General features: G+C 41.2%; 1 protein-coding gene and 1 pseudogene across 3 annotated transcripts in view; one reads left to right on the forward strand and one right to left on the reverse strand.

Moving 5' to 3' along the window:
- Nucleotides 1–26,118, forward strand: part of PAFAH1B1 (platelet activating factor acetylhydrolase 1b regulatory subunit 1) — a 110,950-nt gene that overhangs the window by 82,590 nt on the left and 2,242 nt on the right. For all 3 annotated transcript variants that reach the window (XM_074387973.1, XM_039475716.2, NM_001280011.1), the window contains 8 exons: nt 4,423–4,507; nt 5,070–5,144; nt 6,041–6,247; nt 15,138–15,306; nt 17,683–17,785; nt 18,684–18,912; nt 21,882–21,983; nt 25,884–26,040. In XM_074387973.1, coding sequence (XP_074244074.1) covers nt 4,423–4,507; nt 5,070–5,144; nt 6,041–6,247; nt 15,138–15,306; nt 17,683–17,785; nt 18,684–18,912; nt 21,882–21,983; nt 25,884–26,040 — 1,127 coding nt within the window. The remainder of the gene's footprint in view (nt 1–4,422; nt 4,508–5,069; nt 5,145–6,040; nt 6,248–15,137; nt 15,307–17,682; nt 17,786–18,683; nt 18,913–21,881; nt 21,984–25,883; nt 26,041–26,118) is intronic.
- On the reverse strand, nt 22,147–22,988 carry LOC101042706 (midkine pseudogene; annotated as a pseudogene).

Genomic DNA, 26,118 nt, shown 5'->3' on the forward strand with positions numbered 1-26,118 from the left:
CTTATCAAACCATCACCTAGGTTTTAAGCTATTAGCTATTTGTCCTGATGCTCTCCCTCCCCTTACCTACCCCCAACCAGCAGGCCTGGGTATGTGTTGTTCCCCTCCTTCTGGTCCATGTGTTCTTATTGTTTAACTCCCAGTTATGCATGAGAGCATGTGGTATTTGGTTTTCTGCTCCTGTGTTAGTTTACTGAGGATGATGGCTTCCAGCTTCATCCATGTCACTGCAAAGGACATAATCTCATTCCTTTTTATGCCTGCATAGTATTCCATGGTGTATATGCACCACATTTTCTTTATCTAGTCTGTCATTGATGGGCATTTGGGTTGGTACCATGTCTTTACTATTGTCAGCAGTGCTGCAGTAAACATAAGTATGCATGCGTCTTTGTAGCAGAATGATTTGTATTCCTTTGGGTATATACCAAGTAATGAGATTGCTGGGTCAAATCGTATTTCTGGTTCTAGATCCTTGAGGAATCACCACACTGTCTTCCACGATGGTTGAACTAATTTACATTCCTACCAACAGTATAAAAGCATTCCTATTTCTCCAGCCTCGCCAGCATCTGTTGTTTCTTGACTTTTTAATAATCACCATTCTGACTGGTATGAGATGGTATCTCAGTGTGGTTTTGATTTGCATTTCTCTAATGATCAATGACGTTGAGCTTTTTTTCATGTGTTTGTTGGCCACATAAATTTCTTCTTTTGAGAAGTGTCTGTCCATACCCTTTGCCCACTTATTGATGGGGTTGTTTTTTTCTTATAAATTTGTTTAAGTTCCTTGTAGATTCTGGATATTGGACCTTTGTCAGTGGGCAGATTGCAAAAAATTTTTCCCTTTCCATAGGTTGTCTGTTCACTGTGATAATAGTTTCTTTTGCTGTTCAGAAGCTCGTCCGTTTAATTAGATTCTGTTTATCATTTTAGCTTTTGTTGCAGTTGGTTTTGGCATTTTTGTCATGAAATCTTTGCCCATGCCTTTGTCCTGAGTGTTACTGCCTAGGTTTTCTTCTAGGATTTTTATGGCTTTGGATTATATATTTAAGTCTTTCATCCATCTTGACTTAATTTTTGTGTAAGGAAGGAGTCCAGCTTACCAGTTTTCTGAGCACCATTTATTAAACAAAGAATCCTTTCCCCATTGCTTGTTTTTGTCAGGTTTGTTGAAGATCCGAGATGACTGTAGATGTGTGGTGTTATTTCTGAGGTCTCTGTTCTGTTCCCTTGGTCTGTATGTCTCTTTTGGTACCAGTATCATGCTGTTTTGGTTACTGTAGCCATGTAGTATAGTTTGAAGTCAGGTAGTGCAATGCCTTCAGCTTTGTTCTTTTTGCTTAGGATCGTCTTGGCTATTAGTGTATCTCTTTAAATGGGTCTAGTAAGAAAACATCTTAGTTCATCAGCCTTTGACTTAACCTTGTTTTTCTTCATATAAGCAATGAAATTAAAATGGCCGATCACTCACAGCTTACTGCAGCTTCAGCCTGCCAGGCTCAAGCAGTTCTCCCACCTCAGCCTCCCAAAGTGCTGGGATTACAGGCATGAGCCACTGCCGTCTGCTGAGGTTCTTTAGTCTTTAGTTATTTCTTACTTTTAGTAATGGTGGTACACCTTGCTAAAGTTAGAGCTTCTGCAGTAACTGAATCAGATTGTTGGCTTAAATATTGAGAGGCAAGGCAACAGAGGTGGTGGTACTAAAATTCTCTGGACTTTTTTTTTTTTTTTTTTTTTTTGAGACAGTCTTGTTCTGTCGCCCACTGTAGTGCAGTGGTGAGGCCACCTCCCAGGTTCAAACAATTCTTCTGCCTCAGCCTTCTAAGTATCTGTGACTTAACATATGCACACTACCACATCTGGCTAATTTTTGTATTTTTAGTAGAGATGGAGTTTCACCATATTGACCAGTCTGGTCTCTAACTTCTGATTTCAGATAATCTGCCCGCCGGGCCTCCCAAAGTGTTGGGATTACAGGCATGAGCCACTGCACCCAGCTGGAGTTCTTTTCATAACTGTGACAATACCGCTTCCCTGATAATGTGGCTCGAAGTATGGGGCTGTGACTAAATTGCTGATAGGAGAAAGAGTTGAGTAGAGCTAAAACAATGTTACTGTTTTGATGAAAACAACAACAACAACAACAAAAACCCAAACTACTTTTACTTTTATGGTTATTTTAGAATGTGCTCCTTCTACTTTAAAAAAAAAAAAAAAGTTAAACTGTAAAACAGCCTCAGGTCTTGAAGAGGTATTCCAGGAGAAGGCATTGTTAGTCTAAGAATGGTAGTTTCGCTGGGCGCGGTGGCTCAAGCCTATAATCCCAGCACTTTGGGAGGCCGAGGCAGGTGGATCACGAGGTCGAGAGATCGAGACCAACCTGGTCAACATGGTGAAACCCCGTCTCTACTAAAAATACAAAAAGTTTGCTGGGCATGGTGGCGCGTGACTATAATCCCAGCCACTCAGGAGGCTGAGGCAGGAGAATTGCCTGAACCCAGGAGGCAGAGGTTGCGGTGAGCCGAGATCGCGCCATTGCACTCCAGCCTGGATAACAAGATCAAAACTCCATCTCAAAAAAAAAAAAAAAAAAAAGAATGATAGTTTCCTGCATGCTGTTGCACTTGAAAACCTTCCAGTAGGACCTGATGTGGAGGTGGAAAACAGTGGTACTGAAAATTCTGTCCTACTGACCTTATTTTAATCAGGAAAAGGGAGTAGTCATTTTTGCACATTTCTCCTTTAGTACTATCTTTCCTTTACCTGGAAAATTATCACCATTTAACTTTCCTTTACAAAAAATATATTCCTTAAGACTGTAATTGTTGGCAGGGCATGGTGACTAATTCCCATGATCTCAAGACTCTGGAAGGCCAAGGTGGGAGGATCACTTGAGCCCAGGAGTTTGAGACAAGCCTGGGTGACGTGGCGGAAACCCTATCTGTACAAAAAAAAAAAAAAATTGCTCAGCATGGTGGCATGCACTTGTGGTCCCAGCTACTCAGGAAGCTGAGGTGGGTGGATCACTTGAGCCCAGGAGGTCAAGGCTGCAGTGAGTCATGATTGTGCCATTGCACTCCAGCCTGGGAGACTGAACGAGACCATGGGTCAAAAAAAAGATTACGGTTGTTATAATTTGCACATATGGTACACATATGTATTATCTGTTACATGAGCCTTATTGTTGGAAGCACGTATGATTATGCCACTGCACTGCATTCTGGGCAGCAGCGTAGGTCTCACAACGTAGTAGAACACAATTTTAGTAAAAAGAGGCAAATTAAGAATATGAAAGTGTTTGTGTGACATAATACGAGGACATTGTATGTAGTCCACACGGGTTAATTTAAAGGAAAGCCCAAGCAAACAACTATTTGTATCACAGTGAGACTTAAGGTGCAAAAAAAATTGAGACATTGAAATAGGTTATCTTAGTAGGAGGGAGTTTCGCTGATTTTCATTTTTCAAAAGAATACAGGTTGAACATCCCTAATCTGAAAATCCAAAATGCTCCAAAATTTGATAGCTTTTGAGAGCTGACTTGATGCTTAAGAAAATATTCATTGGAGCATTTTGGATTACTGAACTAGGCATAATAATGCAAATATTTCAGAATTTAAAAATAAGCCTAACACACTTTGGGGCCCAAGCATTTTGTAAAAAGGGTACTCAGACTGTGTAAAGCAAACCTGAAAAGGCATCGGCTTAGTCAGCTTCTCTAACCTTCAGGTTCTAGTTCTAAATGATTATCTCATTCTCTGGCAGAATACTAAGTTTATAGCGTATGATTTCTTTTTTTCACCCACTCTAATGGTTCAGTTATTTCTAATATAAAAATACTTAATTTTCTCAAAACTTTTCTCTGCAAAACTAAATTCCTGCTGTCAGCCCTTGAGTGTGTAACAGTAGTAAAGAAAGACTAAATGTAAACGTTAGCAAAATTGATGATAGCTATCACAAAGCCATGTATTGATCTATAGAGTGCCTACAGCTTGTGAGATGTAACACATTTGAAACTCATAAATACGTAGTTTCTCTTCTGATGGTTAAAAAAAAAAGAAAAACTAGGAGACTGAGGCAGGAGAATTGCCTGAGCCCAGGAGGCAGAGGTTGCGGTGAGCCAAGATCGCGCCATTGCACTCCAGTCTGGGTGACAAGAACGAAACTCCGTCTCAAAAAAAAAAAAAAGAAGAGAAAAACTTGTAACTAAGAATATAATATTGTGGATGTACTGTGACAGAGGCTAAAAGTTCTGGAGGCTTTGTGGGGTGTCCTTTTTAACTTAATATTTGTGTGATTTGAAAGGGAATATCTTAGAGTATCTTCAGGCTTAAAGAGATTTTAAATAAATTGTTTCTTCAAAATAGAAATTAGGTTGTTTTTTTTTTTAAGGAGTCATTTAAATTTGTTTTCTTTCAGAAATCGAGCTATAGCAGATTATCTTCGTTCAAATGGCTATGAAGAGGCATATTCAGTTTTTAAAAAGGAAGCTGAATTAGATATGGTATGTTTCACTTTTTACAATGCTTCATAGTATAGTTAATGAGTGGATTTTTACTCAAGTATCTGTAGTTAACAGTTATTCACAATTCTGTCATTTGTTATTATGGTCTACTTGATACTGAACTTGATTTTCACTCCCCTTTTTTATTTTTTATTTTTATTTTTGAGATGGAGTCTCACTCTTTCTCCCAGGCTGGAGTACCGTGGTGTGATCTCAGTTCACTGCAGTTTCTACCTACGAGGTTCAAGAGATTCTCCTACCTCAGCCTCCCGAGTAGCTGGGATTACAGCTATGTGCCACCACGCTTGGCTAATTTTTGTATTTTTAGTAGATACTGGGTCTTGTCACGTTGGCCAGGCTGGTCTCAAACTCCTAACCTCAGGTGATGCACCCACCTCAGCCTCCCAAAGTGCTGGGATTACAGGTGTGAGCCACCGCACCCAGCCACTAACTTTTTTTATAATCAGATTTTTAGTAATGTTTGGACTTAAAGATGAATGATCTTTGGCTTGAGGATCATAGTTAAGTCATTTTTAAAAGATTCTAAATTTATTTTCTCTAGAATGAAGAATTAGATAAAAAGTATGCTGGTCTTTTGGAAAAAAAATGGACATCTGTTATTAGATTACAAAAGAAGGTAACTAAGTCTTTTTTTCTTTAAAATTAGTTGTATTCACTTATAAATTTTCTGAATATAACATTATTCTGCATTAATTAATTGCATCTAATCTTTAAAAAGCAAATAAAAATGCATCTTTTTGTGCTTTATGAAAAGTTTGACCTAGGCACATCATTGCAGATACATGGTAACTCACATATCTAGAGTTGCTGACTGGTTTAAATCTGCATAGTCCTGGCTTTGAGGAATTGATACTGAAAGAACTCATTTGTGCGCTTGGAAAGGACACATGGAGCCATTGTGATTGATGCTGGGAAAAGAGCACTGAAGTCTGCTCTTAGACAAGTCATTTTTATCTCTGAGCTTTTCTTTCTACCTGTAAAGTAAATACAACAAATAATATTCCAGTCCTAAAATGTGTACTTCATAGGCAAAGTTAGAATACATAAATAACATTGTTGTGAGTTCACTCATATAAAGCTCTTAGAAAAATGTTTGGCACATAGTAGATGCTCAATAAATATTAGCTTTTATTATTAATATTATTATTACCATATGTAATCTGGTTTGGAAAGAACTTACTAAGAGTAGTAGCCTTAGAGATACCAAGACAAGTTCACTGCCCTTCTCTGATTAGTAGTAGAAGACTGTCGCCAGATAGAAATTGAAGTTTTTCTTTGTGTTAAATAGTTAAGGCAATTGTACTGAATTTTTCTGAATTTTTAGTTTTGTCACACAACTTAGATTTTGATGCTATATAAAATAAATCATTTTCATTTAACTCTGACAAATGATGTGATTACTGAAATTTTTTCAAGTATTCTGCATATGTAGTTGTAAAATAAAGGCAGTTTTAAAAAATGTCAATGCTATTTTTATTGAAATCTATATGTAACTACTTGTTGTTTTTAAAGGTTATGGAATTAGAATCAAAGTTAAATGAAGCAAAAGAAGAATTTACGTCAGGTGGACCTCTTGGTCAGAAACGAGACCCAAAAGAGTGGATTCCCCGTCCACCAGAAAAATACGCATTGAGTGGTCACAGGAGTCCAGTCACTCGAGTCATTTTCCATCCTGTGTTCAGTGTTATGGTCTCTGCTTCAGAGGATGCTACAATTAAGGTAGGTTTTTGTTAAAAGTAGACTTAAAGTTGATAAGGTGAAAAAAATTAAAAGATCTTGAAAATGAGGGCCCATGCAGAGGGGCAGGAGATACTCTTTGAAACTTAAGTAATTTGGTTCTAAATCTTTTTTTTTTTTTTTTTTTTTTGCCCTACGGTCTGGCATGTGAATTTGATTCTAAATCTTAAAGACAGAATTGGAATAAAATTTCATTGTTGTTCCTAGAGGCATGCCGCCAGATAAGTTTGCTGATGAATTTGAGAAAGTAGGATGTTACTAATTTAGTTTATGTCAGTAGGTCACCTTGTGCTGGAATAATTTTTGTTCTTAGAGAATGAAAAGTGTGTGCCTTTCCTTTGAACAGAGCGCTATGTGTAAAACACTGGTTTAGAAAACTAGTAATTGATGATAGGGTGAATCTGTGCTGCAAAGGAATTAAATAGAGGATTCATTTAAATTGGACTCTCCTTAATGTATTTAAAATTGGCTTTCCAAGATGATGGGAATATAAGAGCTTTTTATTTATAAATTATGTATTTCTCTCATTAAAAAATTTTGTCCATAGTAAACGTATATTACATTTTAATGTTGTGCCTTTTTAATTAGGAAAAGAGTTGTTTTTAAGTTACCTTTGTTTCAGACACAATAAAATGACAGTTGCATAAATCACCTATAGAAAGATAATTGCAGTATGGGTAGGTTTAGGTAGGTGTCTCTATCCTAAGGCTTATTTCAAAGTAAGTTACAGGGCCGGGCGCAGTGGCTCAAGCCTGTAATCCCAGCACTTTGGGAGGCCGAGGCGGGTGGATCACAGGGTCAAGAGATCGAGACCATCCTGGTCAACATGGTGAAACCCCGTCTCTACTAAAAATACAAAAAAGTAGCTGGGCATGGTGGCGCGTGCCTGTAATCCCAGCTACTCAGGAGGCTGAGGCAGGAGAATTGCCTGAACCCAGGAGGCGGAGGTTGCGGTGAGCCGAGATCGCGCCATTGCACTCCAGCCTGGGTAACAAGAGTGAAACTCCGTCTCAAAAAAACAAACAAACAAACAACAACAAAAAAAAAAACAAAGTAAGTTACAGATTTTAAGTTTAATTTACAAATGTATAACTGAGAAAATGTGAGTAAATTGTGTATATCATATTAGCAGTCCCACATAAAATTCAGGCATAATTTAAATGTGACTGTACTTAACCAGTTCTTCAAATTAAACATTGTTTTACAGTGTCTTTGTATGATTTCTTTAGTTTCTAAATCAACGACTTGCATCATGTGGGCTGGTGATTTAAGAGGGTGGGCTGTAGAGTGATTGTAAGGAAGTCTTACATTCATGTGAGCATCATGGATTTCTATAGGCTAAAATAATTATATGCCTAATACATTAATATACTACATTTATTTTAATGTAGGTAGACATGTATTTAAATTATTTTTTTTCATGTAGTCTTTCATTATGTACTAAAAAACTATACAGCTGCTCTTGTGAGGGTTGGGATAGAGTTAGACATTCTTTAATAGGTAGAAAATCCGGACTTAACTATTGATTTTACAACAGTATTATAAAAGCATAAACTACTGTAAATGTACCATCTTAAGATGTATCTATTAAGTCAGATTTTAAATCTTACAAATCGGAAGTTTTATAACTTTTTATTTGTAATCATACCACTTATCACAGCAACCACTTAAGAGTCCACCTTTCAACTTAGTCTTTTTATTTTTATTTTTTTCTGGTCATAAGAAACCTCCTCATACCATTTAGTCTTTAAATATGCATACATGTGGTTGTTTCATTAATGAAGAGTAGTTATGTCTGGTTTTGTTAACTTTTGACTAGATTTATTTTACAAATACTTCTCTTTGTTTCTAATGAATCATTTTTTAGTAACTTTTTAAGCGGATCATCTTATTTATATAAAGAGGCTTTGTGGGGTAGTTAGTGGTCAGGGACACTGGCTCTGGGTTTAAGTCCTGGCTCTACCACTTACTAGTTAATGTGATTATGGGCAAGTTAACTTTTTGTGGTTATTTTTCTTCATCAATTTATTAATTGAAGACAATTAATAAATACCTCATAGGGTCTGGGGGACGATTAAATTATTATTTAGTACATGGAAGCTGCTGAAAACATTTTTTGCTGGCCAGATTCCAGAGGAGCACTCAGTGTCAGCAGTGTATCAGCACCAATAACAAGCTGTCCTCTTTTGGCCCTGTGTTTGTTTGTTTGTTTTGTTTTTTGTTCTTTGTTTTTTTTTGAGATAGAGTCTCACTCGTTGCCCAGGCTAGAATGCAGTGACACAATCTCAGCTCATTGCAATCTCTGCCACCCAGGTTCAGGTGATTCTCTTGCCTCAGCCTCCTGAGCAGCTGGGATTACAGGTGCCTGCCACGATGCCCAGCTAAGTTTTTTGTAGTTTTAGTAGAGATGGGGTTTCACCATGTTGGCCAGGCAGGTCTTGAACTCCTGACCTCGTGAGCCACTGCACCCGCCCTGAACTTTTTAAGTCACTTCCAGTCATCTATTATAAATAATGCTCTTCTCTTCCTCTTTATACATAAAGCTTTTCATCATAAATTACTTCCTCGAATATTTTACGGAATAAAAAAAACTGTTTCTGGCCGGGCGCGGTGGCTCAAGCCTGTAATCCCAGCACTTTGGGAGGCCGAGGCGGGTGGATCACGAGGTCAAGAGATCGAGACCATCCTGGTCAACATAGTGAAACCCCGTCTCTACTAAAAATACAAAAAATTAGCTGGGCATGGTGGCGCGTGCCTGTAATCCCAGCTACTCAGGAGGCCGAGACAGGAGAATTGCCTGAGCCAGGAGGCGGAGGTTGCGGTGAGCCGAGATCACGCCATTGCACTCCAGCTTGGGTAACAAGAGCGAAACTCCGTCTCAAAAAAAAACAAAAAACTGTTTCTTCTTACGCTTTTCTTCACTTCTGGTAAAGCTAAGTTTTTTTTGTTTTGTTTTGTTTTGTTTTGCGACAGTCTCGCTCTTGTTGCCCAGGCTGGAGTGCAAATGGTGTGATCTTGGCTTACCTTAACCTCCGCCTCCCATATTAAAGTTTCTCCTGCCCCAGTCTCCCGAGTAGCTGGGATTACAGGCACCCACCACCATGCCCGGCTAAGTTTTTGTATTTTTACTAGAGACCGGGTATTGGTCAGGATAGTCTCAAACTCCTGACCTCAGGCAGTCCACCGCCTCAGCCTCCCAAAGTGCTGGGATGGATTATAGGCTTGAGCCACCATGCCTGGCCCTCTAAGTTATTTTTAAACGACAACTGCAATAGAATGACTTTCCAAAGTACTTAAAGGAGAACATACGGAAAGTGTTTTGTAATTTTATTAATATCTTGGGCAAAGGGCTTGATACAGTTAAGGCTCAATTTTCTTATTTGTTGGAGAGGTAGATTAAAAATATCTGTTTGGCCAGGTGCTGTGGCTCACGCCTGTAATCCTGGCACTTTGGGAGGTTGAGGCAGGAGGATTACTTGAGTCCAGGAGTTTGAGACCAGCCTGGACAACAAAGTGAGACCCCATCTCAAATCAGTCGATCAGTCAGCCCTTTGGGAGGTTGAGGTAGGAGGATCACTTGAGTCCACGAGTTGGAGATCAGCCTTGGCAACAAAGTAAGACCCCATCTCAAATAAATAAATAAATAAGCTATACTATTCTGAAGTGTAAAAGTAATGCATATGTAATCAATATAACAGAACAATGCCTGGTAGATAGATGGTAAGGGCTTAATAAACTGTTGGTAATATTATAGTTGTTAATAACAATAAACAAAAATTGTCATATTGAATAATGTCATATATGCAGTAGATGAATAAAACTAGTTTGTTCCTTTTAAAAACATTCAGTTGTCAACATTTGAACAATAATTAGTAAAAAAAAAAAAATTACAGAGGGATGTATATTTAGACCAGTTCATGTCAGTATTTTTAATTACATTATTTAAATTTTTAGAGTGATTTTTCTGATTGTCATTTAGAACCAATTTTTTTTTTTTTAGATGTTCTGTTGCCCAGGCTGGACTGCAGTGGCACAATCTCAGCTCACTACAACCTCCGCCTTCTGGGCTCCAGCAATTCTCTTGCCTCAGCCTTCCGAGTAGCTGAGACTACAGGTGTGTGCCACCACACCTGGCTAATTTTTTGTATTTTTAGTAGAAATGGGATTTTGCCTTTTTGGCCAGGCTGATTTTGAACTCCTAACCTCGGAGTGATCCACCCATCTCGGCCTCCCAAAGTGTTGGGATTACAGATGTGAGCCACCACGCCCAGCTAGAAGTAATTTTAACATGAAGAAATAAGATGTGTGGTGGGAGGATCTCTTGAGCCCAGGGAGCTCAAGTCTCCAGCAAGCTATGATCACACTACTGCACTCAAGCCTCGTCAATAAAGTGAGACCCTGTCTCTAAAAGATACATAAATAAACCACAAACAAAACTGGAAAATATGTTCAACTAATAAGCAATTGAAAGATTGCCAGTTTTTTTTTTTTTTTTTTTTTTTTTTTTTTTTTTATGAAACAAGTTCTCATTCCATTGCCTTGGCTGGAGTACAGTGGCACAGTCATGGCTCACTGCAGCCTTGACCTCCCCAGACTCAAGCGATCCTCCCATCTCAGCCTCCTCAGTAGCTGAGACTACAGGCATGTGCCACTATGCCCAGCTAATTTTTTATTTTTTGTAGAGCTCAAACGCCTGAGCTCAAGCAGTCCTCCTTCCTGCCTTTGTCTCCCAAAGTGCTAGGATTACAGGTGTAAGCCACTAAGCCTGGCTGGATTACCAACTTTAATATATAACATAAAGAATTCAAACAAATGTGAAAAGCATTAACATCTCAGAAAAATGAACACAGTCCAGGAGCAAACAATTCATAAAAAACGGTAGTGACAGGCCAGGCATGGTGGCTCAAGCCTGCAATCCCTGCTGTTTGGGAAGCCAAGGCAGGTAGATTGCCTGAGCTCAGGAGTTCAAGACCAGCCTGGGTAACACGATGAAAGCCCATCTTTAGTAAAATACAAAATAGTTAGCCAGGTTTGGCAGCATGCACCTGTAATCCTAGCTACTCGGGAGGCTGAGGCAGGAGTTTCACTTGAACCTGGGAGGTGGGGGTTACATTGAGCCAAGATCACACCACTGCACTCCAGCCTGGGCAACACAGCAAGACTACATCTCAAAAAAAAAAGGCCGGGCGCAGTGGCTCACGCCTGTAATCCCGCACCCATCCTGGTCAACATGATGAGACCCCGTTTCTACTAAAAATACAAAATATTAGGCCGGGCGCGGTGGCTCAAGCCTGTAATCCCAGCACTTTGGGAGGCCGAGGCGGGTGGATCACAAGGTCAAGAGATTGAGACCATCCTGGTCAACATGGTGAAACCCCATCTCTACTAAAAATACAAAAAAGTAGCTGGGCATGGTGGCGCGTGCCTATAATCCCAGCTACTCAGGAGGCTGAGGCGGGAGAATTACCTGAACTCAGGAGGCAGAGGTTGCGGTTAGCCGAGATCGTGCCATTGCACTCGAGCCTGGATAACAAGAGTGAAACTCAGTCTCAAAAAAAAAAACAAAACAAAACAAACAAAAAAAAAACATTAGCTGGGCATGGTGGCGCGTGCCTGTAATCCCAGCTACTCAGGAGGTTGAGGCAGGAGAAATGCCTAAACCCAGGAGGCAGAGGTTGCGGTGAGCCGAGATTGCACCATTGCACTCCAGCCTGGGTAACAAGAGTGAAACTCCGTCTCCAAAAAAAAAAAAAAAAAAAAAAAAAAGGTAGTAAGGGTAGTAAGACTAACCAATAGTAACAACAGTTTGGCCTTACTACTAACAGCAGCGTAAGAAATGAACACTGAAATTACGGGCAGGGCATGGTAGTTCATGACTATAATCCTAGGACTTTGGGAGGCCAAGATGAGAGGCCTGCTTGAGCTCAGGAGTTCGAGACCAGCCTGGGCAACATAGCAAGACCTTGTCTCTACTTAAAAAATTAGCTAGGCTTGGTGGTGCACACCTGTAATCCTAGCTTCTCAGGAGGCTGAGGTGGGAGGATTGCTTGAGCCTGCGAGTTGGAGGCTGCAGTGAGCTATGATTAAGCCCCTGTATTGCAGTCTGGGTGACAGTGAGACCCTGTCTTTAACAATAAAAAAATTGCTATGTATGTATGTCAAGTTGTGAGGATATTTTACCTATTATTAAACAAGAATTCCCAGTGATGATAAGAGTTTGATAAAGTAGGCATTCTCATTACATTTGATACAGTCTTATGGGAGATCAATTTAACAGAGTATTTGAAGGCTTTAAAAGTTATACTTTTTGACCCACTAATTCTTTTTCCCCATTGCTGTCTGACTTAAGTATTGTAAAATGAGGACAGAATTTTTTTTTTTTTTTTTTTTTTTTTGAGATGGAGTTTCGCTCTTGTTACCCAGGCTGGAGTGCAATGGCGCGATCTCGGCTCACCGCAACCTCCGCCTCCTGGGTTCAGGCAATTCTCCTGCCTCAGCCTCCTGAGTAGCTGGGATTACAGGCATGCACCACCATGCCCAGCTAATTTTTTGTATTTTTAGTAGAGACGGGGTTTCACCATGTTGACCAGGTTGGTCTCGATCTCTCGACCTCGTGATCCACCCACCTCGGCCTCCCAAAGTGCTGGGATTACAGGCTTGAGCCACCGCGCCCGGCCCCAGAATTTTTTTATATTCAAACATGTTCCCTGTAATGTTTTCTATAATAATGATTTAGCCAGCAATAAGAATTCTTTTAAAATTAATATTTCCTAATTTTTTAATGTCACAGAAAAATATTTGTGATAAGAAGCAGACAGAGGGATGGGCCCAGTGGCTCACACCTGTAATTCCAATGATTCAGAAGGCCAAGACAGGAGGATCGTTTTGAGGCCAGGAGTTCTAGACCAGCCTGGGCAACATATTGAGGCCCCGTCTCTGGAAAAAAGAAAAAATTAGCTGTTTGTGGTGGTGTGCACCTGTACCCCTGGTTCCTCTGGAGGCTGAGGTGGGAGCATCACTAAAGCCCAGAATTCGAGGTTGCTGTGAGCTGTGATTACATCACTTCACTCCACCATGGGGCCGGGCATTTTGGCTCACGCCTGTAATCCCAGCACTTTGGGAGGCTGAGGCAAGTGGATCACAAGGTCAGGAGATCAAAATTATCTTGGCCAACATGGTGAAACCCGTCTGTACTAAAAATACAAAAATCAGCCAGGAGTGGCGGCACGCACCTATAGTCCCAGCTACTCGGGAGGCTAATGCAGGATAATTACTTCAAACTGGAAGATGGAGGTTGCAATGAGCCGAGATTGTGCTGTTGCACTGCACTCCAGCCTGGGCGACAAAGCAAAACCCTGTCTCAAAAAAAAAGAAAAAAGAAAAAGAAAAAGAAAGAGAATGTAAGAATTCGAGGTAAACCTGGGCAACATACTGAGACCCCATCTCTACAAAACATCAAAAAGTTAGCCAGGCATGTTGGTGCACACCTCTGTAGTCCCAGCTACTCAACAGACTGAGACAGGAAGACCTTTTGAGCCCAGGAATGTGAGGCTACAGTTATTTCTGATTACACCACTGCATTCCAAAATTACCTTTTAAAACTGTGACTGTTCTTTTTCTTTTTCTTTTTTTTTTTGGAGACAGAATCTTGCTCTGTCACCCAGGCTGTAGTGCTGTGGTGCAATCTCAGCTCATTGCATCCTCCGCCACCTGGGCTCAGGTGATTCTCCCACCTCAGCCTCCTGTCCCGATTAGCAGGGACCACAGGCACACACCACCACACCCGGCTAAGTTTTGTATCTTTAGTAGAGACAGGGTTTTATCGAGTTGGCCAGGCTTGTCTCCAACTCCTGACCTCAGGTGAGCCTTGGCCTCCCAAAGTGTTAGTATTACAGGCGTGAGCCACTTCACTTGGCCAAAACCTTATTTTGACATATGCTTTTGTTCATTTACTATTCGTGAACAGTTTATATCTTCTGAAATCTTCCCTTGGCCCCTTAGATGTCTGAGTTCTGCTGGTCTCATAGGATTGAGTATTAATCCATTGTTCCTCAAATATTCTACATATAAATGCCTGCTGTAGCTCCCTGAGGCTCCTTCCCTTCCTCTCCCCGTCCACTTCTTTACTTCTTTGTTGCCGTCTCTTCCTCCTCCTCCTCCTCCTCCTCCTCCTCCCTCCCCCCTTTTTTTTTTTGAGATGACATCGTCTCGCTCTTGTCCCTCAGGCTTTTTTTTTTTTTTTTTTTTTTTTTTTGAGATGAAGTCGTCTGGCTCTTGTCCCTCAGGCTGGAGTGCAATGGCATGATCTTGGCTCACTGCAACCTTCACCTCTGGGGTTCAAGCCATTCTCCTGCCTCCGCCTCCCAAGGAGCTGGGATTACAGGTGCTTGCCACCATGTCTGGCTAATTTTTGCATTTTTAGTAGACATGGGGTTTCACCATGTTGGCCAGGCTGGTCTCAAACTCCTGACTTCAGGTGATCCACCCTCCTGGGCCTACAGGCATGAACCACCGCGCTTGGCCTCCTTTTCTTTCTTCCCCTTAAGTTTTTTTATTTACGTGTCTTTCATGCTCTCAGACAGGGAAGGGACTGTCTCTTGTGGCTTTATATACCTAATCACTATTACAGTTGGTTATGTGATAGAAACCTTATAAATGTGGTACTAGAGATAGATTTTTAGTAATTGCAACATTAGTTTTCTCTATAGAAAAAACAATTTATACATGAGATACGTATTTCTAAGATAGTTATCCTTTGTTGCTTGTTTGGTTAATTACTCAATAAGGTGCTAGACAGGCCTGCTGAGTACAAATGTGAAACAAGAAAGGAGTGATGGAGTTAGTGTTAACCTATTTTCTTTTCATTTGACAGGTGTGGGATTATGAGACTGGAGATTTTGAACGAACTCTTAAAGGACATACAGACTCTGTACAGGACATTTCATTTGACCACAGCGGCAAGCTTCTGGCTTCCTGTTCTGCAGATATGACCATTAAACTATGGGATTTTCAGGGCTTTGAATGCATCAGAACCATGCACGGTAAGGGGTAGAGAATAGTACTTTCATAGTAATTTCTGTCATGGTACTTCAGAAAGAATATTGTTGCTAACAATGTACAAGCTTCCTTTATTCACTTCTTAATTGTCTGTATTGGTGTAGGATTATATAATATAGATAGTCCAGGGATAAGCCACAGTAGTTGAGAATTGTTTCTGTTATGAGCTTTTAAAAAATGTCTTAGTACTTTACATAAGATATTTGTATGAGTATTTTTTGGTAAGAATAACTGCCAGATCATTTATCTGTATTTGATTTAAAAATGGTTTTGTGGCCGGGTACAGTGGCTCATGCTTGTAATCCCAGCACTTTGGGAGGTGGAGGCAGCTGGATTACCTGATGTCAGGAGTTCCAAGACCAGCCTGGCCAACATGGTGAAACCCTGGTCTCTACTAAAAATACAAAAATAATCCCATCTCTACTAAAAATACAATAATTAGCCAGGTGTGGTGGCACACACCTGTAATCCCAGCTACTTGAGAGGCTGAGGCGGGAGAATCACTTGAACCTGGGAGGTGGAGGTTGCAGTGAGCTGAGGTTATGTCATCACACTCCAGCCTGAGCAACAGAGTGAGACTGACTCAAAAATGGTTTTGTTTGTTTTTAAATTTTTCTTAATTGGGAAACAAGTCCAAAGAGAGTAGGTATAGTGAAAACTGGAACCCAGATTCTCTGGCTCACTTAAATGAATGAGGGTACGTATCCCGTGCCCTCATTCATTGTTGTTTCCTGGGTCTTGTTGTGGGAACTGTTTGCTGAGGCATTGTGGTTTGTGGAAAGAATATATTTGCTTTGGAGTTAAATACCTGGGTACAAATTTCTACCTGTCTACTTTCTGGTATTAGAAAATTTAAACCTCTTTCATCTGCAGAACAGAGGTAGTAATCCCAAAGTTACAGAGTTGTCATGAGGATAAAATGAAGTCATATAGATAAGTCCTCTTGGTGTAGTACCTGCCACACAGGAGATGCTTATTACATGGGGATTTTTGTTTCTTTAAACATGATGACATTTGAATGGTGGGATTTTGTACAAGGAACACGTACAGATTATTCGTGATGTTGACAAATGAGTAAACTATGTTTTACCTGGGGGGCATAATTTGAAGCTTGTGTTTCCCCTTCACCCCAAATTAAATGCATTGGGGTAGTTTAGTTTATAATTACAGGAATTCCATGCATGAACCCCCCTTTTTTTTTTCCTTTTGAGATGGAGTCTTGCTCTTCACCAGCTTGGAGTGTAGTGATGCAATCTCAGCTCACTGCAGCTTCCGCCTCCCGCATTCAAGCAAGTCTTCTGCCTCAGCCTTCCAAGTAGCTGGGATTACAGGTGTGCACCATCATGCCTGGCTAATTTTTATTTATTTATTTATTTATTTATTTATTTATTTTTATTTTTATTTTTTTTAGTAGAGATGATTCCCATGTTGTTGGCCAGGATGATCTCGAACTCCTGACCTCGTGATCCACCCACCTCGGCCTCCCAAAGTGCTGGGATTACAGACGTGAACCACCTCACTCAGCCCACCACAATTTTAAACAGGGAACCAATTCCCCATTTTTCTTATCCATTCTCTTTAGCTTTGTTGGTCTTAATATACATGTAAATATATATACTTATATACATATTAGATATATATTCTATATCTGATGAATATAGATATACATTATATATATATATATATTAGAATATATATATTAGAATATCAACCTAGAGGCTAGGCGCAGTGACTCATGCCTATAATCTCAGCACTTTGAGAGGCCAAGGCAAGAGGGATTGCCTAAGGACAGGAGTTCGAGTCCAGTGTGGGCAAAATGTGGAGACCTTGTCTCTATAAAAAATTAAAAAGTTAGCCCGGTGTGGTGGTGTACACCTGGGTAGTTCCAGCTCCCCAACAGGCTGAGGCGAGAAGAGCTTTTGAGCCCAGGAATTCAAGATTACAGTGAGCTATGATTGTGCCACTGTACTCCAGCCTGGGTGACAGAGCAAGTCTTTGACACACACACACACACACACAAATGAAATTTTTTGTTTTCCTAGTGTTAGTGTTCATATGTAAACATTCAGACTCACTGAGGTAAGTATATGAATATATTCAAATGTTGATAAGGAAAGTTAATTCTTATTAATATCTTACTATTGTCAAAAAGTTGACTATTTCCTTATGGATTGTTTTTACTGATTTTTTAACTTTATCGTGTGAATCCAGGTTTCTTATCCAACTTGTATAAAACTGAGTGTATTTAGAAGTTGCTTTGACATATAGAAAGCCCATGGTAAAATCTCATGGTAAATTGATGTTTAATTGCTCTTGGTGGTGTACTACTTAATAATATATTGTTGTGTTGTGTGTTTTAGGCCATGACCACAATGTTTCTTCAGTAGCCATCATGCCCAATGGAGATCATATAGTGTCTGCCTCAAGGGATAAAACTATAAAAATGTGGGAAGTGCAAACTGGGTAAGTAAGTTCAATTGAAAAGGCATCAGCGGCTGAGGCGGGTGGATCACCAAAGGTCAGGAGTTCAAGACCAGCCTGGCCAACGTGGTGAAACCCAGTCTCTACTAAAAATACAAAAATTAGCCTGGCATGGTGGCAGGTGCCTATAATCCCAGCTACTTGGGAGATTGAGGCAGAAGAATTGCTTGAAATAGGAGGTAGAGGTTGCATTGAGCTGAGATCCTGCCAGGGCACTCCAGCCTGGGTGAGACTCCGTCTCAAAGAAAAAGAAAAATTGTGTTTTGGATGTTTCCGTCATTTCAACTTTAACCCAGGATGATCATTATGACAGTTATATTAAATATACCTTAAAACTAAATTTGATCTCTACATGTCTCCCATAAAGGAACACAGAGACTTTGTAAGGAGAGACTTTATGTCCTTGAGGGACATTTCTATGTAATGACTATTTCCTCTGTGGTCTTTTAGTTGATCTCTCTGTGAGTTTAAATTAAAATGTAAATAACCATTGTGCTGGTATACCTCTGTTAGGCTGAATTTCGTTGTGTGTAGAATTACACTTGATTTTTGTAATACAGACTTACTAGTTTTACTCAGATTAGTAGAGTATAGCTTTTTTTCCAGTATGGCTAGAAGTATTTTTAAGTATATGTTTAGTTTTGAAAGATCTTATCCCTATTTTACCTTCTAGATGTTGATTTTGTTAGCTCCTTAGTGATACGCCTATTAGCTTATTGTTCCCATTTGAATTAACCGGGATTGTACATTTATTCTGTTGACCTGCATCTCTAATTTGGTACCATTCTCTTCATCCCAGTACATATCTGTTTTTATATCGCTTCTGGGAAGTATCCTGGTGATTGTCATTCACAATGTAAATTATTATTTATATTGACAGCTACTGTGTGAAGACATTCACAGGACACAGAGAATGGGTACGTATGGTACGACCAAATCAAGATGGCACTCTGATAGCCAGCTGTTCCAATGACCAGACTGTCCGTGTATGGGTCGTAGCAACAAAGGAATGCAAGGCTGAGCTCCGAGAACATGAGCATGTGGTAGAATGTATTTCCTGGGCTCCAGAAAGCTCATACTCTTCTATCTCTGAAGCAACAGGATCTGAGGTATGGTATATTTAAACATGTCTTTGTGATTTTATTGCTGATATGGTAAAACCTTAGATAAGTTTTCTGATTCCCAGTTTCAGGGCTGTTGATGCATTTAAAACTCTGCATCCCAGAATTCTGATTCTTTAAATTCTCTATTCAAAGGTTGCAAATGTGTTTACATTATTTAACCAGTGATTATTATTGCTGTCAGCCTATCCTTGATTTCGTATGTGATGGACATTCTCCTAAAGAATAAAAATTTATCAGAAAAACCATTGTTATGAGAGCATCTCAATGTAAAACCAAACTTGAGGGAGAGGTTAAAGTTACCTGTTGGAAGAATAGCCTTCATTAATGAATATAATCATTTTATTTATAAATTTATGGTAAAATGTAGTTCAGTATTTATTTATTTTTTAAAATTAATCCCAGATGTGATTATATAAATGTTTATTTAAATGAAGACTGTTTCATATGGAGGCCTCTGTTCTTGATCATTTAAAAGTAATAGCTAGGCCGGGCGCGGTGGCTCATGCCTATAATCCCAGCATTTTGGGAGGTCGAGGCAGGTGGATCATGAGGTCAAGAGATTGAGACCATCCTGGTCAACAAGGTGAAACCCGTCTCTACTAAAAATACAAAAAAAATTAGCTGGGCATGGTGGCACGCGCCTGTAGTCCCAGCTACTCAGGAGGCTGAGGCAGGAGAATTGCTTGAACCCAGGAGGCGGAGGTTGCAGTGAGCAGATATCGTACCATTGCACTCCAGCCTGGGTAACAAGAGTAAAACTCCGTCTTAAAAAAAAAAAAAAAAAAAAGTAATAGCTAGGCCGGGTGCGGTGGCTCACGCCTGTAATCCCAGCACTTTGGGAGGCCGAGGCGGGTGGATCATGAGGTCAAGAGATCAAGACCATCCTGGTCAACATGGTGAAACCCCGTCTCTACTAAAAATATAAAAAATCAGCCAGAAATGGTGGTGCGTGCCTGTAATCCTAGCTACTCAGGAGGCTGAGGCAGGAGAATTGCCTGAACCCAGGAGGCAGAGGTTGCGGTGAACCAAGATCAAGCCATTGCACTCCAGCCTGGGTAACAAGAGTGAAACTCTGTCTCAAAAAAAAAATAAAGTAATAGCTAAGCCTGGAGTTTTAACATAATTTCTTTGTGATTCTTAGTTTGTGCTCTTTATGATTTTGGTCTTCATGATTAATACCTTAAACATAAATTACCTGCAAGGTGCAATGGCACATGCCCATAGTCCCAGCTACTTAGGAGGCTCAGGCAAGAGGATCACTTGTGCCCAGAAGTTCAGGTTCAGCCTGGGCAAACATAGCAAGACCCCTGTCTCTAATAAATGAATGAAAATGGTCTAAAAGGTGTTTGTCTGCTTTTGAGTTAGCGTCTCACTCTGTTGACCAGGCTGGAGATAAAGTGGCGTGATCTTGGCTCACTGCAACCTCCACTTCCTGGGCTCAAGTGATTTTCCTGCCTCAGCTTCTTGAGTAACTGGGACCACATGCATGTGCCACCATGCCAGCTGATTTTTATATTTTTAGTAGAAACGAGATTTTGCCATGTTGGCCAGGCTGGTCTCTTGTGAGTTCTCTTTATCTTGGTTGGCCCATTGCATTTTCAGATTCTGTTTACTGCCCTTTGGTGGTGGTTACATGCTGTATGTCACAAATTTGATTCTAAGGTGCGATGGCTCACGCCTGTAATCCCAGCACTTTGCGAAGTCAAGGCAGGAGGATCACTTGAGCCCAGGAGTTTGAGCAACATAGCGAGCCCTGTCTCTACAGAAAATGTTTTTTTTAAAAAGTCACCACTATACTAATGAGGAAAAAGAATTTTCAAAAATTTAACCAGATGTGGTGGTATACACTCCTGTAGTCCCAGCCACTTGGGAGACTGAGGCAGGAAAATGGCTTGATCCCAGGAGTTCAAAGCTGCAGTGAGCTATGATTGTGCCACTGCACTCGAGCCCGAGTGACAGAATGAGACCCTGTCTTGAAATAAATGAATATTCCCTAATTCAGATCAATAAATAAGTAAATTTAATTGTTTGCATTTGTAAAAGCTAAATTAAATAGTGACTACAGAAATCTTGAAAAGTAAATTATGGGCCGGGCGCGGTGTCTCAAGCCTGTAATCCCAGCACTTTGGGAGGCCGAGGCGGGTGGGTCACGAGGTCGAGAGATCGAGACCATCCTGGTCAATATGATGAAACCCCGTCTCTACTAAAAATGCAAAAAATTAGCTGGGCATGGTGGCACGTGCCTGTAATCCCAGCTACTCAGGAGGCTGAGGCAGGAGAATTGCCTGAACCCAGGAGGCGGAGATTGCGGTGAGCCGAGATGCGCCATTGCACTCCAGCCTGGGTAACAAGAGCGAAACTCCGTCTCAAAAAAAAAAAAAAAAAGAAAAGTAAATTATGAAATACCAATTTACTTGCTTCTGTTGGTATTATCAAAACTGAGTCCTAGCCTAAATACAGATTTTCTGTTCTTATATTATCTGAGTCCTTCCTGTATAGCCTAAATATGGTGTGAAAAGCTTGTGTATTTCAGCAGATAAAAACAAATTGGGCTGGGCGTGGCAGCTCACACCTCTAATCCCAGCTCTTTGGGAGACCCAATCGAGTAGATTACCTGAGGTCAGGAGTTTGAAACCAGCCTGGCCAACAAGGCGAAACCACATCTACTAAAAATACAAAATTTACCCGGATGTGGTGGCGTGCACCTGTAATCACAGGTACTTGGGAGGCTGAGGCAGGAGATTCACTTGAACCTGGTTTGGGGAGGTTGCAGTGAGCCAAGATTGCACCACTACATTCCAGCCTGGGCGACAAGTGAGACTCCATCTCAAAGAAAACAACCAACCAACCAACTTGAAACAAAATTTGAAATATAGATCATTATCTTAGAGGCCATTAAAGTCCTTACCTAACTTCTTGTATGAGAAACTTAATTTTTATTATGTTTTCTGTAGACTAAAAAAAGCGGTAAACCTGGGCCATTCTTGCTGTCTGGATCCAGAGACAAGACTATTAAGATGTGGGATGTCAGTACTGGCATGTGCCTTATGACCCTCGTAAGTTTGCGTCAGCTTACCATTTCTTTTGCATCTTTACTGTTTCTACCTTTTTGGATTAATGCTTTGTGATATCTTATTACATAATTTGAATTATTCTGGGCTTTAAAATAACTTCTCTGTAAAGATAGTTTCTTTTTATTTTTTTTATTTTTATTTTATTTTATTTTTTTGGGGCGGGGGAAGAATTCAGTTTATTTAATGTGTTTCTAGTAATGGAATCGTGGGGAAGAACAAAGTGGGCTCTGGGACTCACATTGCTTTGGGGAAGGCTCAGGCTTCCCAGAATCCCTTGTCCCTCCTCACTTTGGGCACTTAGGGGTGGGGCTGGGGAGTGAAAGGGACAAGGCAGGGCATGATTGATTAAAGCTAACAAGCAGACAGAAGGCACTGGCGGGTCATATCTCAGGCCAGGGAGAGGGAGGGCGTGGGCCAGGCCCCAGGTAACACCAGGGGCTCCTCAGCAGCCAGGCTTGGCCTCTAGTCCTTTCTCTTCCCTTTGGCTTTGGCTTTGGTTTTGGGGGTGCAGGGCTTGGTCACGCGGATGGTTTCCTGGCACTGGGCATTGTAGCGCGCCTTCTTCAGGGTGCCCTGGCGGACTTTCGTGACGGTGCCCCCATCACACGCACCCCAGTTCTCAAACTTGTACTTGCAATCCGCTCCAAACTCCTTCTTCCAGTTGCAGGGGATCCTGCACCGGATGCGCTGGGTCTGGGCCCCGCAGCTGCCCTCGGGGAAGCCCACGCTGCAATCCTTGCTGCTGGGGGTGCAGGGCCCCCAGGCCCACTCCTCCACGCACTGTATCCCTGGGCCGTCCTTCTTCACCTTGTCTTTCTTTTTGGCCACCGCTGAGGTGAGCGCCAGCAGCGCAAGGAGAGAGAGGAGGAGGAAGCCTCGGTGCTGCATCCTGGGGCAGCCGTGCGCTCACTCGCTCGCTCGCTGCTTGCGCTGCTTCGTTCCCTCCCACGCCAGGCCTCAGATAGTTTCCTTTTAATTTTGTGGTTGGTAGAGTGATGTAAAGTTACTTCTCTAGAATGCATGTTCTAGAAAGAATCTGTAGAGCCAGTCAGTGTTTGAGGGGGAGATGCTGCTAGCTCACTGTATCTGTAAAAATGGTCTGATATCTAGTATGGAGACGCAGCAGCATTCTTAAGAGTCCTCCTGTTTGCTGTTGAAGATGTTGTTTCTCTGTTTCACTTAATTCGTATGACTCCTTTTAACTGTTACACCTCCTTGCTCACGTGAAATAGTTTATTTGGCTTATTTAAGAGCAGCTATATTTCCATATAAAGATACGTCAATACTGGTAAGGGACTGTGGACATTCCTGTGTGCCTAAAGGAGTTACAAGGAGATCTGTGGCTGTTCATTCAGTAGTAGTTTGTATAACTTGGCATCCGTGTTTGTTTAGAGATTGTTTTAGGTGCTGAACATACCTTGAAATGATTGTCTCTCTGTAGGATATGAAAGACACATGTGGAAGTATCTTCAAGAATTGATTAGAAAGTGAAACTCCTCTAGTAGTATTCTGAGCTGAGTTCAGCTTTACTATGTTGCTATTAAGGAAAGATGATATATAATTAAAGCAGGCAGGGCACAGTGGCTGTTGCCTGTAATCCCAGCACTTTGGGAGGCTGAGGCGGGTGGATCAACTGAAGTCAGGAGTTTAGGACCAGCCTGGCCAACATAGTGAAATCCTGTCTCTACTAAAATTATAAAAGTTAGGTGGGCATGGTGATACACGTCTATAATCCTAACTAGTCAGGAGGCTGAAGCTCGAGAATCACTTGCACCTGTGAGAGGGAGGTTGCAGTGAGCCGAGATCGCAGCACGGCACTCCAGCCTGGGCAATAGAGACGTGGTCTGGCGGGGGGAGAAAAAAAAAACATACTCTTGGCCAGGCACCCTGGCTCACACCTGTATTCCCAGGACTTTGGGAGGTCAAGGCAAGAGGACCCCAGGAGTTTGAGACCAGCCTGGGCAACATAACAAGGCCCTGTCTCTACCAAAATAAAAATTTTAAAATTAGTCGTGTGTTAATGGTACATTCCTGTAGTCGTAGCTGTTTGGGCGGCTAAGGCCAAAGGATTGCTTGAACCCAGAAATTTGAGGCTTCAGTGAGCTCTGATCATCTTACTAACTCCAGCCTGGGTAACAGAGGGAGATGCTATCTCTTTAAAACCAAAACTTTCTGCAGTGCTTTGCTGTGTCTGCACTATCCAGCATGGTACCACTAGCCACATGGAGCTGGTACATCTCGAAATGTGGCTAGTGAGACTGAAGAGCTGAATTGTTGGTTGTATGTAATCTTAAATATTATATATTTAAGTTGGCATACATGGATAGAGAGCTACCATGTTTGACTGTGCAGTTCTAAGCTTTTTTCTTAAATTAGTATGTAGATGAATGTGATATTTTTTATTAAAATATCATACCCCTTAAGGTAGCTTTGTAGCAAATCTTTAATTTAGAAAGTATGTGATCCTTGCTCATGTTGTTACACGCTCTTCTACATTGATCTGCAGACAGTGCTTTGTGAACATCTTTGTTAACTAAATCTGTGGCCACGTCTTTAAGAATAAATTGTGGCCGGGGGTGGTGGCTCATGCCTGTAATCCCAGCACTTTGGGAGGCTGAGGTGGGTGGATCACCTGAGGTCAGGAGTTCAAAACCAGCCTGGTCATCATGGTGAAACCCCATCTTTAATCTTAAAAAAAAAAAAAAAAAAAAGGATAAATTACAAGAACGGAACTGCTTCGATGGGAAATACGGTTGGTTGGATGGGTGGGTGGGTGGTTGGATGGATATATAGTGAGTGGCTATATATCCTACACCTAGTTACCATTTGTTAGTTTTCCTTCATGTATGTGTGTAATATTTTGCTGGATCATTTGAGAGTTCCTTGGAAACATCATAACACTTTACCCCCAAGTATTTTAGCATGAACCACCTAAGAACAAGGTTATATAAATAACCACAATAAAATTAATCACACTCAGCCGGGCGCGGTGGCTCAAGCCTGTAATCCCAGCACTTTGGGAGGCCGAGGCGGGTGGATCACGAGGTCGAGAGATCGAGACCATCCTGGTCAACATGGTGAAACCCCGTCTCTACTAAAAGTGCAAAAAATTAGCTGGGCATGGTGGCACGTGCCTGTAATCCCAGCTACTCAGGAGGCTGAGGCAGGAGAATTGCCTGAGGCCAGGAGGCGGAGGTTGCGGTGAGCCGAGATCGCACCATTGCACTCCAGCCTGGGTAACAAGGGTGAAACTCCGTCTCAAAAAAAAAAATTAATCACACTCAAGAAATTTACCATTGAGGCCGGGCGCGGTGGCTCAAGCCTGTAATCCCAGCACTTTGGGAGGCTGAGGCGGGTGGATCACGAGGTCGAAAGATCGAGACCATCCTGGTCAACATGGTGAAACCCCGTCTCTACTAAAAATACAAAAAAAAAACTAGCTGGGCGTGGTGGCGCGTGCCTGTAATCCCAGCTACTTAGGAGGCTGAGGCAGGAGAATTGCCTGAGCCCAGGAGGCGGAGGTTGCGGTGAGCCGAGATCGCGCCATTGCACTCCAGCCTGGGTAACAAGAGCGAAACTCCGTCTCAAAAAAAAAAAGAAATTTACCATTGATACACACATATTCTGATTTTTTTCTGTTGTTCCCATAATATAATGCCCCATGTAACTTCTTTTTAACCCTCGTCCAGAACCAGGATCATACATTATGTTCGCTGGTCATGTCTTCTGAGGTTCCAGTTTCCTTTAGTCTAGAATTCCCTAGACTTTTTTCTTTCTGTCTTTTGATGTTTTTGGCATGTATACTTTTATTGTACTATTAAATAGATAATGTTTAAACATTTTTATCCTTTTACTAAGTGAAATAATTTTTTTGTTTTTAAGGTGGGTCATGATAACTGGGTACGTGGAGTTCTGTTCCATTCTGGGGGGAAGTTTATTTTGAGTTGTGCTGATGACAAGACCCTACGTGTATGGGATTACAAGAACAAGCGATGCATGAAGACCCTCAATGCGCATGAACACTTTGTTACCTCCTTGGGTACGTACGCCTCGTGAGGTCTCTGAACATTAGATTTTGGAGTGCCAGACATAACAAAGTTTTACATAATCATGTGGA

The sequence above is a fragment of the Saimiri boliviensis genome, chromosome 17 (assembly GCF_048565385.1).
Source record: "Saimiri boliviensis isolate mSaiBol1 chromosome 17, mSaiBol1.pri, whole genome shotgun sequence".
In the NCBI taxonomy this organism is placed as follows: Eukaryota; Metazoa; Chordata; class Mammalia; order Primates; family Cebidae; genus Saimiri; species Saimiri boliviensis.